Raw genomic sequence first — 14,578 nt, forward strand, 5'->3', positions numbered from 1 at the left:
CCCGAAAACATGTGTCCCGTTGTCGGGCGACGCAGACCCGCACCGATCAGCCTGCATCAGGCCGCTGCCAGCGGCGAGCCGCCGGAGGTCACGCACCTGTCGTCGTCGGGCCTCCTGTCGCGGCCGTCGGCGTCCCGATCGCGGCTGTCGCGGCGCTCCCTGGCGCGGCGCCGCTCCCGGGACCTGTCGCGGTCCCGGCGCCGCTCGCTGGAGCGGTCCCGGTGCCGTGAGCTGCCGACGGATCGGCGGTCGGGTCAGTCCGGCTTCGCCCTCAGTCAGGTCCCCCTCCCCCGGCGCTGACGGGTCGGCACCGAGGGGTCGCCACCTTCATCCGCCGCCACCCGGTGGACCTGACGACCGACTCCTTCCCGCTCCGCGTACGTACGGCAGCACGGCTCCTTGGGTACAGGCGTAGGCAGAATGCGCGACAATGCTTGCGGCCGCGGGGAAGCCGCTCACCTACAACTGGTACTTTCATAATCCCCATCCTTTAACTGATCCACACCGATGATCTTTGAATTCTGCGAAGTCTACAAAACAATTTAGACAGAACTTGCCCGGTGACTCCAAGACACTTCTTGATGCTTCACTTTGGCCACTCGTGCACGTGAGATTCGCCTCTGCAGTCACACAGGGACTGACCACTCCTGGGACTGACCACTGACCACCGACAGGGGCACACACTCCTCTGGTACTGACCCGACCCGTACCCTCCCATCCGCCGGGCCCGGCCAAAGCAGCGCGCTCACCTGCGCTGACGGTCGCGGCTGCGGCTACGCGAGCGTCGCCGATGCCGGTCACGGTCACGGTCCCGGTCCCGCTCACGGTCCCGCTCACGGTCGCGGTCGCGGTCGCGGTCGCGGTCGCGGCTGCGGCTGCGGCGGCGTCGGTCGCGCGAGCGGCTTCGCTCGCGGTCGCGCGAGCCGCGGCGCCGCTCGTCCAGCTCGGCCTCGCGCGCCTTGCGCCGCTGCTCGCGCCGCTCCTCCACCGACTTCTGCGGGACAGAGGAGGGCCAGCGCTCACGTCAGGGACTCGGACCACCGGCCGGCGCACACAACGCACCGCTGCTCACCGCGCACGTGCAACGACTTCCGCGCCAGCATGCAAGCGTCCTCCAGAGCGTGGACAAACCACGGCCCGGTAAAATACGGCGGTGGACGCACCGCCGGTTGAGGCCGATGACCGGCAGCAGGGCTTCACTCGCCGGGCAGTGATCTCGACCGACTCACCCGCAGCTCGGCCAGGTTCTCCCTGATCTTGATGAAGCCCAGGTGCAGCTTGCCGCCGAAGTGGTCGGCCAGCCGACGGTCGTTGTCGTGGATGCCGAGGTAGGCCGAGCACACCTCGCAGACGCGCAGCTTCTGCTGCTGGTAGCTGCTGGCTGGCATCGAGTTACGGTACTCCTGCTCGGCCACGGCCTTCTGTTTGCGGATATCTTCCACCTGGTGGCGACGAGGCCCTAGTCACCGACGGGTCAGGTCACAAGACGGAGGGAACAGGCGTAACGTTTGACCACCCCCCCCCCCCCCCCCCACGCGACACATAATGTCGCGTTGCGACTACAATTCTGGTATCGGAGGTTATGAGGTAATTGGGACAACATTGAATGAACAGGGACAACGCTCGGGTCCACTATGTTGGGATCCAGGGGAGAACAATGCGCGGGGCAGAGTTACGAGTGGACCAGTTTTGCAAGCATTCTATCCATTGTGGCACGGGCTCACGGTGACCGCTTGGCAAGGTAGGGATGACGCAAACTCCACATGTCTAATGATCTCCAGAGCAGTGGCAGACATAGACGACAGCGCATCGCCCATGAGCCTGCCGGCAGCGTTGGCAGCGCGACTGCCCAGCCGTCCGTGGCCGTACTTCCTCCATGAGCTTCATGCTCTCCTCGACGAGGCCGTCAGCGCCCAGCTCTTCAGCGCGCGCCAGCTTCTTGCCAATCTGCTCAGCCAGCTCGTGCACCTGTCCCAAACACGGGCGGCAGTGGTCGGCTTGGCCTCCCTCGAAACACCGGCCACTGCCGTATTCTCGAGGCCTCCACCCACACATGGTGGAGAACACCAACACAAGTCGAACGGAGAACGCAGGAGCCGAGTCCCGCAGCACACTGAGAAACTGGTCATGCTTACAACGGAACAGTTAGCAATACTGTCCTCCAAAACACAAATGGCGCCAAAAACAATAAAGGCAACGGATTGCTTGGGCTGTTGCCCGCGACCGCTGCTTCCAGGGCAAATACCTATTCAATTAACAACTCAAGCACCATCGACCGAGACTTTCTCAAAGTCACCGGCTACAGAAGCCTTCAAAGACATTTCATTCTGCCGAGCCCTTACGAGGATATTTGATGTGGTCGGAAGGAGCCATCCATGGACACGTCTGGTTAAACACTTGTTACGGCCGGCGGGCTCAGTCGGCACCCGGCGCCGGCCACCAGAGCGTCTCTGGGTGACGGGTGCCTCCCCTTCCCCTCTTTAGCCCCCTCCCAAGCCGGCACCTGGCGCCACCCCCTCAGCACAGGAGCGCCCCACAGTGACGGGTGCCTCCCCCTCCCCTCCCGACAGCCACACCCGCGCTGCCCCCTCAGCACCAGAGCGCCCCACGGTGACTGGTGCCTCCTCCCCCTCCCGACAGGCAGCATCCGGCGCTGCCCCCTCCGCACCGGAGCGCCCCACAGTGACGCGTGCCTCCCTCCCCTCCCGACAGCCAGCACCGGCGCCGCCCCCTCAGCACCGGAGCGCCCCACGGTGACTGGTGCCTCCTCCCCCTCCCGACAGGCAGCATCCGGCGCTGCCCCCTCAGCACCAGAGCGCCCCACAGTGACGCGTGCCTCCCTCCCCTCCCGACAGCCCAACGGCCCGACGCTCACCTTGTTGGCCTTGGCGGCCACCTCGGCCGACAGCTCGTCCTGCGTCTCGGCCAGCCGTCGCTTAGCCAGCTCCGTCTTGCGGTCGCAGTCGTGGATAAACGTTTGCAGATGCTCCATCGCCTGCCAAAATGGGCAACCGTGAAGGTCGGCACTGGACAACAACAGTTAACGAGTAGGATGAATAAGCAAGCCACCGGCGACTCACGTGATCCATACAACGCAGGAGTGTGATCCACACAGCACAGGGGCAGCGTGATCCACACAGCGCAAGGCAGCGTGACCCACACAGCACAGGGGCAGCGTGATCCACACAGCGCAGGACAGCGTGATCCACACAGCACAGGGGCGGCGTGACCCACACAGCACAGGGGCGGAGTGATCCATACGGCGCAGGACAACGTGATCCACGCAGCACAGGGGCAGCGTGATCCACACATCGCAGGGCAGCGTGATCCACACAGCGCAGGACAGCGTGATCCATACAGCACAGGACAGCGTGATCCACACAGGGCAGGACAGCGTGATCCACACAGCACAGGACAGCGTAATCCACGCAGCATAGGGGCGGCGTGATCCACACAGCGCAGGACAGCGTGATCCACACAGCGCAGGACATCGTGATCCACCCGCACAGGGGCGGCGTGATCCACACAGCACAGGACAGCGTGATCCACGCAGCACAGGGCGGCGTGATCCACGCAGCACAGGGGCGGCGTGATCCATACGGTGCAGAGCAGCATGATCCGCACAGCACAGCACAGCGTGATTCACACAACCCAGAGTCGCATCTCGCCGAACGCATCCGCCGTGCCGGATAGTCACGCGTTTTCACACATAGCTGGTAAGTCAGTTTTTGGGGGACGGGAGGACCTTTCGATCATGCAATCCTGCAGCTCCCATTTTGCGTCAGACGCGTATTTACACTGAAAGAAGCACTACATATGGCTCAGCCCAGATTTCGTTCGAAGGATCCACAACTTTCAGATGATTAATTGTGTTGGAGTGATGAGCCATGCCCATGACCGTCCTCTTCCTGCCGTCGAGATACGCGGTCGGCACACAGTAGATACAGGTTGGCGGGGTTCCACTCACATCGATGTCGTAGAAGTAGTCTTTCTCCTTGATGGCGGCCTCGTAGTCGGCGCGTAGAGCCAGGTCGTGGATCTTGGCGCAGGTGCCCAGGTCCATCCTCTGCAACGCAGCACGTGAGGTTGCTGACGCAGCGGCAGCAGAGGCAGACACAGTCACGCTCATAACGCCTCACAGCGCGCCAGTCCAACAGGCACAAACATACCCCAAACGCCATGAAACATAGCAAACCACCCTACATATGTCACGACACGAAACCGACACCATCCGCAACAGAACGCCACGATCGTGGCACCAGCATCAGCAATGTAACTGAACACACTCAGCGGCTGCAAAACTTAACTGAGCGCATGCCACATTAAAGGAAACATTAGAAACGGTTTCGAAAATCCTTGAAGCGTTTATGCCAGATTTGCACGCCAGCCATTGCCCCGTCATGCGGCGAGCCCGCGCGCAACACACCGTGGACGCGAGGATCTCGTTGGGGCAGCAGCTCAGCAGGTGGCTCTTGCACACCTTGGGGTCGGTGAACTTGACGCTCAGCTTGGACTCGCCTGCAAGACGTGGAGAGAGTGAGCGGCCGGCTGCGGCGGCGCGCCGCCCAGCCCGCCACCCCTCCCGCCGCGCAGGGAGCCCGCCGCGCGCCGCCCAGCCGGCTCGGGGGGTCCGCCGGCCGGCTCACACCCACCCCGACCCCGGCGCGCGGCCGCGGCCGCCGACAGCGCCGCCTCAGCGGGACACGGGGCCGAGCGGCCGGCGGCCCAGGCGGCGAGCGGCGCTACTCCGCGTCACCGGCGCCGACCGCCCTCCATCACGCCCCGCCGGCGGCGCCACACATCGCGTGCACGACGGGGCGCCGAAAACACTGCACACACACATACACACACACACACATATACACACACACACGCACAACACACACACACACACACCCTTGGTGATACTCCTACCTCTGCATTAACGAGGACCTCATTCACAGCAGACGTCAAATTCCCCCCTCCAGCAGGGTTTTTTAATTGATTTTCTTTACCAAAAAAATGAATTTTTCGACCGATGGCATGGAATTTGAAAAGTTAACCACAACAGATGCCGTTTTGGGGATTAAATGGAAGCAACACACTACATTTGGGAAAAGGTCTAGTCATATTGGACAGCAGATATTTTATCCACCCCTAGCGGAATTTTTGACCTTGAACGAGGAAGAGGCTACCAGTAGGTCACTGCTCATGTCCGCCCACTACAGGAGCAGTAAGGCCCTGAGACCAATACGTCAGCCCACTGCATACACGCACGTCCGATCGGATGAGCCAAAGGCCTCGCTGTGCAGTCCAATTGCGCATCACCACAGCCTCTATGGAATCACGTCCAAATGTTACAGTATGACAAAGGAAGACAAACTTTACTCTCTGTCCGATTCCGGCCGAGAATTATATATATATATATATATATATATATATATATATATATATATATGTAGTACCACGCGTTTGATACAGACAACAGTAAATTAAGCAATACGCCAAGAAAAAAATTAATTACCACCAAGTCGACAGTTTTCTTCACATCCAAGTTGGTGTGTTGCGCCTACAATCGTTATCGGACGCTGTAAATGATTTCGATACCCCTGTTCCAGAGAATCCATCCTTTGAAAAAGCGAAACCCATCGCCCGATAGGCGTTATCAGGGGGTGGGGGGGAGGGGGGACAGCCACCCGACAGCCCAGTTGAAACAACACCAGCGCGAGTCAGGACAGGCAACGGACGCGGGCGGTTGTGTCACCATGGCAACCGCCCGGCCGGCGGCTCCGACTCACAAAGACGCGCGGTCGGCCCGGGAGCCAAACCAGATCCGCCTGCCGCCGCCTTCTGCAAGTACGTTAGCGCGGCCGCCGCCGGTGTGGTGTTGGCCGCCTGCGGGGTGCCTTCGACGACACACGCCTCCCTTACCTCGGAGGAACCACCAATTCACACTCACCAGGCCACAGGCGGCCTATCCCGCGGCGTTCCGACTCGTTCCCAACCAACCCCGACCCACGTCTGCTCAATGAACTTAAACAAGACTGTCCAAAGTGAACTGAAGTTCTCGTGACTGAAATGACAAACGGGAACAGACACGTGACATTTAGAAACGTCGTTTGTTTCGGACAAGCACAAGCAAATCTTTTCGAAGGCTGGTATCACGTGAGCAAAAAAGGTGCGCACTACGTTCCCGACACCGACGATTATCTACATATAGTGACGCATATATTATTGTGATGCACTATATCATGAGTCACACGGGTGAAGCGGAGAAGATAAGACTGATACAGCTATGAACAAAGTCTGGATTGTTCCGGGCGACCGGGAACGGCATATTTCCCGTCTTTTACTGATCAAGACTGGCATTGAGGTTTTAAATGAGCGACACTATTGGTCTTGGCAGCAGGATGAGAACTAGGCATTGGCAGTCAATGTTAGACAAGTCATGACTGAACAGCAATGACGAAATACTGTGCAACAGTTGACTGGCTGGGCTATTGGAATACACACGTGACTGCTGACATCTGGTGGCGGGATACACGCATTTTTAGCTGGCCACACCCTAGAAGAAAACATAGGCTACTTACTCTCAGAGTTAGCATCCGAATCGCAACACAGACAAAGAGGTAACACTTATTCTGGGAACTGCACTTCTACATATCATTTGATGCCCAGACATTCTTGGAAGTGAGATGCAATGAAATCTCAGCATAAAATGTCACGCACTTTCCGTCCTGTTTGTACCAGGCCAACTTGGGTGAATAAGAACCATGATCCCAGCCTGACAAAACATATCATACAAAGTGTAGATCTAAATCCAAAGAAAAGCCATAGCATTGAAGCAAATTTACAGAATGGCTTCCTGATCCGACGTTAACTTGCAAACCAGAAAGCAGCAGCAGCCATCACCAGCCACAGGGCGATGGCACAGGAGGGAAAACAACACATCCCAAGACGATACCAGACACACTATGATGCGTCAGCAATTGTAACCTGATTTCCAAGTAGTGCATTTCTTGACTGGATTCTCCAGAAAGCCAATGACACATCGTTTCAACTAAATGTGTGATGAAGACCTCTAAACGAGTCTCTGGTCTGGATCGCTGAGCCTGGGAGGCCTGGTGGCTGCGGCATGTCGGCTATTGTTTGCGCTCCTGGCCAGGCCATGGCCAGACTGCCGGCTGTGCCGGGGGCGGACTCACCATCGCGGCTGGTGCCCATCAGCTGGTCCAGCATGGCGCGCATCTGGTCGGCGGCCGACATCGCGGCAACCTCTGCTCAGGGCCCGCCGATCAGCAGAAGTCAGCCTGCCGCAACATGGGCCAACACGTTACCGCACCTGACAGCTGTGCTGCTCGCTTTCGCGATACTGACTGACACATCAACTGCATCTGACAAGTGCACTGCTCACTCCTACAACACTGGTCAACACATCACTACATCTGACAGGCATGCTGTTTACTGTCACAATGCAAGCTGACACATTACTACAACTGGCAGGTGGGCTGCCCACTGTCACTGCATCAGTCAACAGATGACTACATCTGACAGTTGTGCTGCACACTGCCACAATGCTGGTCACACCTTATTACAACTGACATGTGTTCTGACTGTAATTTGTATGCAAAAGTGGTTTAGGCTACAACAAAAAACATGTTACAACTCAGTATTAACATAAACAAAAATATATGCATTGGATCAACTCAGGAAATGCTCAAATGTTGAGCAAAAACCCATTTGGTCCCAAATTCTATATTGTACTCTAATGTCCCAGCAGGTTCATGGACAGCTGAAATCTGAGTTTGTAAAATACAATAGTTCAAAAGTGGTGGCAAGGTATAAACAAAGCTGCTGATTTTGTGGAAATACTGTTTCAGCACTAATTTATTTCAGGGCTCAAAATCATGCAATCATCAAAAAAGCTGCCCATTTTGTGGCAACTGAAAACAATTATTTCAGCAATCCTTATCACTGGTATCTAGCATCAAACACATCAAAATATTTGAAGATCAGGCAATGAAAAAATGTTTGTGCAACAAGGAAAATGCAGAGGAGATGCCCTTTTAAGTTATGACAGATGTGTCGAATATAAAACATTACCTAGATCTAAGACAAATTAACTTCAGTTATGTGCCATAAAACCAAAGCATTCATCTGCTTTCAATGACAACTGACAACCAGTAACTAACATTATTTTAAAATATCTGGCCTTGATACACAATCTTATATGACTGATGTCCTCACATGCTGTCAGGTAACATTATTACAATTGCTGTTTGAAAGAGACCAGGCTAAAAATTTTGCCTCACTTAGCCAGGGCTAACTCTGCAAAAATTATGTTCTTTAAAGCATGAAGTCAATAATTAAAAACACAGGGAATGTGTATCACCAGGCCTTAAACAAATATTACAATGAGGGTGTAACAGGCATGTGTGTCATGTCACATCTTTCAAATAATTTGTGACACAACTAAGAAGTTTAGCAAAAATATTATCTATGTTGTCATGGTAGCTAGGTAGCTATGTGCAATGTTAATCAGTTACTATTTCTGAACTAGTTATACCATCTTGATGCATCAAGGGCAGCAGCCATTTTGATGCTGATCATTGATTGCCTGCCCAGATGCTTAACAGGACATCCTTATAACTGGGGTGAAAAGATGATCAGCGAATGGTCGATTATCCATCCCTGCTCTTGTTAACCTAGCAAGTGTTTCCAGCTGTCTTTGTTGAGATACCAAGTGCTGTTGGTAGCTCAATGATAATTTTTTTGTTAGACAGGGAGGTCAGTGATCAGCCTTCCACTGCTCATGCATGGGTAGCTGGTAGGTAGGTGGGTACATGGATGCCAGCCTGCAACAGCTGGCAAGATCAGTCAGCAAACAAATTTTGGTCAAGTTTGATCCTGCCCTATAGGAGGATGCCACTTCTCTGCTGCAAGCAGATGCAGATATTTGATGACCAGCAGAGGGAAAGTGGCAGCTTCTCAAGGCTTTCCAGACAATCTAATTTGCATTATCAACTACTAACAACTCCCTATTGTTAGAAATGGACCCAGAAAATTTAACCAGATTACCATCTATCATTTGCAATACTTTTACTTGTACCAATATTGCAGCATTTCAAATCATCAAATATATCACAATGTGAAAATGCCAGTTCAGTCTACAAAGCCACCAGATTGACTACTGGTGTATCTGGTGCATTGTTGTAGTATGCTCGATATTTGTGGGCATCACATAAGCTAAAATGGTGGAACAAAGCTTTTCATCATGCTTAGAAGGCCATAAGCATGCATAATTACAAACTGCTGATTTCCACCTGTTTTTGAAGTCACTGAGATTATGTGTGGACATTCGCTGCATACTGCTGCTACATATTGGTCCCACAGTGCAGTTTAAAAACAGATTCACCAGGAATGTGCCTTGTTCCACGGATCAACACCCGCCCTAATGCATCATGAGCTGCCATTGCTGAGGGGAGATCAATTCCAATCACACCATTCGGTGAACATATTTCATCTGGCTGAGAATAACGTGAGGCATGAAATCATCTAACCTCAATCTTGATATTCTGAGCTTTAAAAAAATAGTGACGTCGGCAACCACAGCACAACCACTTCACAATTCACAACCACAAGCATGCAATGCAGACAGCGGCCATCTTTTACCAACGCATTTCGCCGCGCCCGCGCCACACCTACCGGAATCTTCCATCCACGATGGACGGACTATGCCGCGGCTGGAAGAAAATGCAAGTATATCTAGGCACCACAACAATGTCTGTGATAACCACGAATATACTGTCTTCACGGCAGTTGGCTCAAGCAGAAACCTCGAGGCGACGACCCACGCCACACTGTCCCCTGGACGCAAACAGATGATACTAAACAATTCGGCCCGAAAACGAAGAGGGACTAAATGCAGAGCATTAGGACTAAACGCTACCTGGCGACCAAGCGGCCGAACCAAAAGCTGTTGACGGGTCCATGCTCCGAACCGGTGGTACCGATCGACATGAAAACCTTAACCATTCAATGCCGTTTCGTTAATAACCGATCCGTTCCAGATTATGGTGACCTTGAATTTAGGTCAAAGGTCACCAAAACGGCCCCACACCACCAAATATGGATGCAGACAACCCCATGCTCCGAGATTATGCCATTGATTGGACATGAAAACTTTGTCACTCGATGCCACTTGCTTGATAAGCTTTCCTTGCAGAATATGGTGGCTTTGGGTCATGTCAAAGGTCACTAAAATAAAAATAAAAGCAGAAACAGGTTGGCAGATATGCGTCAAGTCGATAAGGCGCACCCATTAGTGAATGTTCCATGGTGATCGGCGCTACAGACTCGGAGCATGTGGTTGTCTGCAACCAATTTTGGTGTTTTTGCATTTTGGTGACTTTTGACCCGACTCAAGGTCAACATGGTTTGAAGAGGATATGATATCAACTATATGCATCGATTGGTGGAGGTTTCATGGCGATGGGTGCCATAAACCTGAGCATGGGGTTGCCTGCAAACTTATTTTCCTATTTCTTTTATTTGTCGTGACATTTAACCTGACCCAAGACAATCATACTCTGGAAAAGGATACGACATCGATTAGGCACATCGATTACTGCAGGTTTTCTGGTGATCTGCATAGGCTCGGAACATGTGGTTATCTGCAAAACATTTTTCCTTTTTTTATTTTTGGTGAACTTTGACTTGACCCAAGGTCACCATGTTCTGGAAGAGCAGGGATATTGAGTAAGTCGCAACCAATTGGTGAAGATTCCATGTCAATCGGTGTCATACCCAGCCAGCATTCCCAACTGGGACCCACATGGGCTAAAAGTGGGGGCAACTGGGTTAATATGGGCATGGGCTACAGGTGGGCCCTTTCAACTGGGCCCAGCTGGTTCCACATGGGACACCCACATCGTTTCATATTTGTGTATGCCCCAAAACCGTTAGTGCCTTGTACCGTTCCGTCAGAATTTATCGCGTCAAGAAAACATAGCTCGCCAGGAGCGAATGCTTGCATTGGTGGGATCTACGTGGGCCATATGTGGGCAAGCTGGGCCCATGTCAGCTTGGTTGCCGGTGGGCTGGTATCTAGTCTTAATATGGAGTCCAGATGGGCTGCCCATATGTTACATGCGCAATCAAGTTTCCACATACACAATATTGATTGCATGCCAATCGTTTTTATTGTCTGGGTTTACCATGTCGTGTACAATTATTGTAAAAATTGTACTGCTGCCTGGACTGGGGTCCACATGAGCTGAGCACGGGCTAGCTGGGCTCATGTCCATGTAGGTCGCGGGCGGGCTGGTATGTGGGCTCCACCTGGCAACCCAGATGGGTTGCCCTACGCTACTGTGTCTGGTGCAGGTGCATTAGCTTGTTTCCTTGTGCTCCCGCATTGGATTTTTCCTTATCATGTACAAATGAGTACATAACAAAGGAGAGCACACCGGTTGGGTATCATCTGGGATCTAGGTGGGTAAGTTGGGCTCATGTCAACATGGTCCACAGATGGGCTAGTTTTTGGGATTCATGCTGGACCCAGATGGGCTGCCCATATGTTACACTCGCAATAAAGTTCATATACACAATTATGTGTATATTAATTGCATTTGTTGTTTAAAGGTTTTACCATATCGTGTACAGTTATTTACATGTGCCACCTCCATGTTCCCGTCCATGTAAGGTGCGGGTGGGTTAATATTTGGGCTCCATCTGGGACCCAGATGGGCTGCCCATACGCTACCATATTTGGTACAGGTACATAAGGGTCTGCTATCTTGTACTCCTACGCTGGATTTTTCCTTATCGTGTACAAACGAGTACATAACAAAGGAGAGCAGTACGAGTTGGGGTTCATAGGGGATGCATGTGGGCAAGTCGGGATCATGTCAACATGGCTGCAGGTGGGCTAGTCTACGGGGTTTATGTCGGACCCAGATGGGCTGCCCATATGCTGACATCTTTTATACCAATGCATTGGTTTTCGGACTTTGCTCTCCATGGTTGGATATTTTCTGATTGCGCACAAGCTAGTCTGCAACAAGGGTGAGCGGCATATACTCAGATCCAAACGGGCCGCAGGTGGGCCAGCTGGCCATATGCCAGCATGGGATGCAAGCGGGCTGATGCCCTGGGCCCATCTGGGACCCAGATGGGCTGCCCACATGCTATCACATTGACTACGTGCGTAATAATTTTCGTACCGTGTGCTCCCTGGTCCGTTTTACCATGCCACGTACCAATAAGAGGGACTGCTGGCATAGATCTCATTCGCACGGACTGCGCGTGGGCGAACTTAGCTCACGTCAACATTGATCGATTCACCTGTCATGTCACTTTAGGCAGTTGGGTGTGTTCTATGCTGGAAGTCTGTGCGCTGAGGGCATGTAACGAGCACTCTTTTTACGTCCCAATGGTTGATGGATCATTTGCTCGCGTTTGGAGCTCCCGGGTGTCTCCTGGCCGGTCGCCCGCAGGGATCTCAGCAGTGGCGAGTGGGGGTTCGCTGACCGGCACCTCCGCGCCCCTGAAGGTGGTGCGGAGGTGCCGGCCAGCGAGCCTGCTGGTGGTTTAGTGATTGTCGCATCCGGCATGATAACAGGGAAGTGTATGTTTGCGTAAGGGTGCTGTTGTCGAGGCGATTTCGTTCAAATACATGGTGCATAAACTTTGACCTGGCTTATTATCGATGACATGAAGCAGTCTGCCTGGAATTACGGCGGTCGATCAACCAGATGGAATTTGAAATCGCAGATCGATGAGACCCAGCTGGGGCCCACTGGGGTGGTTAAAAATGCCCCATCTCGGCTAGCTATATGGGTCCCATCGGGGCTGGTTACATGGGTCCCAGCTGGACTGGCCCATGTGGGTCCCAACTGAGTTATCCAGGCGGGTCTCAGCTGGGCTGCCCAGGGTGGGTCACATGTGTGTCACAGCTAAGCCCCACAAGGGCCCCACATGGCCTCCATGTGGGACCCAGTTGGTTGCCCATGACATGTTCGCATTGGCCCGAGGTAGCAAGCCCAGATGGACCCTATTCGTTTGCACATCTCGGACACACATGGGTCACCATTGTAAACGCTGGATGGGCCCCATGTGTGTCCCAGTTAGGCCCCACATGGGCCCAACAAGGGTCACCCATATGGGTACCAGGTGTTAGCCCATGGCATGCCCACATGGGACCAAAGTGGGCAGCCCAGGTGGGCCCCATATGACTGTCCAACTGGGACCCATATGGGTCCCAATTGGACATGCTGGCTGGGATAGGCTCGAAGAATAGGGCTGCCAACAGGTTTGGTCGGCCGTTTAGTCCCTTCACAAAAACCGAGGTACCAGGCAAGCCCCGCATTACTGCATTCTGGGTAGGCGACGCTGTGGCGTCATATTGAGACTTAAGTATATGGCACCAAGTTACAAAGGCGCGAAAACCCTTTCCTTCGCGGGCTGGTTTAAATATAATATACCCATAAACCGAATTGTTTTCAATTTAGCACCTTCAATAAATAATTTTCAGCTGGGAAATGGCGTTGGTTGGCACCAGAACCACAAAATTATTGCTGAAATGCGCTTTCAAACCTGCCCCCAACAGAGAGATGGGGTAACCCATTCACCAGTGATTTACTCCAAAGAACTCTAGTCGGAAGTACTTAGAAATAATGGGCGTAGAGACAGGGGAGCCAGGGGCCATGCCCCCCCCCCCCCTCCCCACTTTTCAAGTGGGGGCGAGCAGCAATGTTAACTCCCTCACTTTCCCGATAGGGGTTGCATTTGGCTTATTTTTGCACTACATTAAACACGCATGCCGATTTACCTAGTCTTCCAGCCATCTCCCTTAAGATGAGTCATCTTTTTCGTTTGGCCGTTAGCCATCGCTTGGCGTTACAGCTGCAAGGCCGACGCCGCACGGCCTGGAGACTGCAATGCCGAGCGTCCGAGGCTGTTATTGCCATGACTTGCGAGCGCGCGTGTTCAACACCATATCACGTAGTTTTTCTTATCAGTGATCAACTCTGACAGCAGGATCTTGAGCATTTTAAGACGAAAATGGGTTAGCCATGTTAATACAATTTTAAAAATTAACCCCATTTCATCCACAATCTACAGTCGGGGAGAACTCGACGTCTCTGAAGAACAACACGGAACTGGGGTCTATGCAACAACTTTCGGACTACCTGCGGTGATCAGGGATGTTGTTGCGTCAATGAGAGTTCCTGTGCTGATCCGGGGCTAACTGCGTGGGTCAGGTGGCCTCCCATATCAGGGATGGGAACAATGTGATATGATACATCCTTCTAATGGCCTCCGGATCGACCAGGAGATCCCGCCCCGTGCCACCAGAATGATAGCCAGAAGACACTTCGCGATAGGACGGAATGACCCTTTAGCCCTTGACCGGAAACGATAATGAACCCCTGGTGTTCTATTAAAGAGGCCCCTTGCTCGGAAGGAAATAGGAGGCATAATTATTGTTGAGTAGAGTGGGGGTATTGTCATTAATGAATAGGGTGGATCGAAATGAGCTTAAAGAAACGAGCAAGATCATGCCATGTTTGCCTGAGAACGCTCATTTTTCAGCATG

At 53.0% G+C, this 14,578-nt stretch overlaps 1 protein-coding gene across 3 annotated transcripts in view; it reads right to left on the reverse strand.

The window, feature by feature from the left end:
• The window catches only part of LOC119103260 (putative RNA-binding protein Luc7-like 1), a 10,560-nt gene extending 800 nt beyond the window's left edge, over nucleotides 1-9,760 (reverse strand). The window contains exons 1-10 of one of the 3 annotated variants that reach the window (XM_037226716.1): nucleotides 9,685-9,717; nucleotides 7,185-7,289; nucleotides 6,493-6,544; nucleotides 4,427-4,518; nucleotides 3,968-4,066; nucleotides 2,876-2,995; nucleotides 1,870-1,968; nucleotides 1,230-1,442; nucleotides 750-994; nucleotides 97-231 (exon numbers count right to left, since the gene is read on the reverse strand). In XM_037226716.1, the coding sequence (XP_037082611.1) occupies nucleotides 97-231; nucleotides 750-994; nucleotides 1,230-1,442; nucleotides 1,870-1,968; nucleotides 2,876-2,995; nucleotides 3,968-4,063 (908 nt within the window). In that variant the 5' untranslated portion in view covers nucleotides 4,064-4,066; nucleotides 4,427-4,518; nucleotides 6,493-6,544; nucleotides 7,185-7,289; nucleotides 9,685-9,717. Of the gene's footprint in view, nucleotides 1-96; nucleotides 232-749; nucleotides 995-1,229; nucleotides 1,443-1,869; nucleotides 1,969-2,875; nucleotides 2,996-3,967; nucleotides 4,067-4,426; nucleotides 4,519-5,777; nucleotides 5,929-6,492; nucleotides 6,545-7,184; nucleotides 7,290-9,684 lie in introns of those variants that run through there. The other 2 variants (XM_037226715.1, XM_037226717.1) reach the window with 2 other exon arrangements.
• Nucleotides 9,761-14,578: the final 4,818 nt, after the last annotated feature.

This window comes from Pollicipes pollicipes, unplaced genomic scaffold (genome assembly GCF_011947565.3).
Source record: "Pollicipes pollicipes isolate AB1234 unplaced genomic scaffold, Ppol_2.1 Scaffold_5724;HRSCAF=6776_pilon_pilon_pilon, whole genome shotgun sequence".
Taxonomy (NCBI): Eukaryota; Metazoa; Arthropoda; class Thecostraca; order Pollicipedomorpha; family Pollicipedidae; genus Pollicipes; species Pollicipes pollicipes.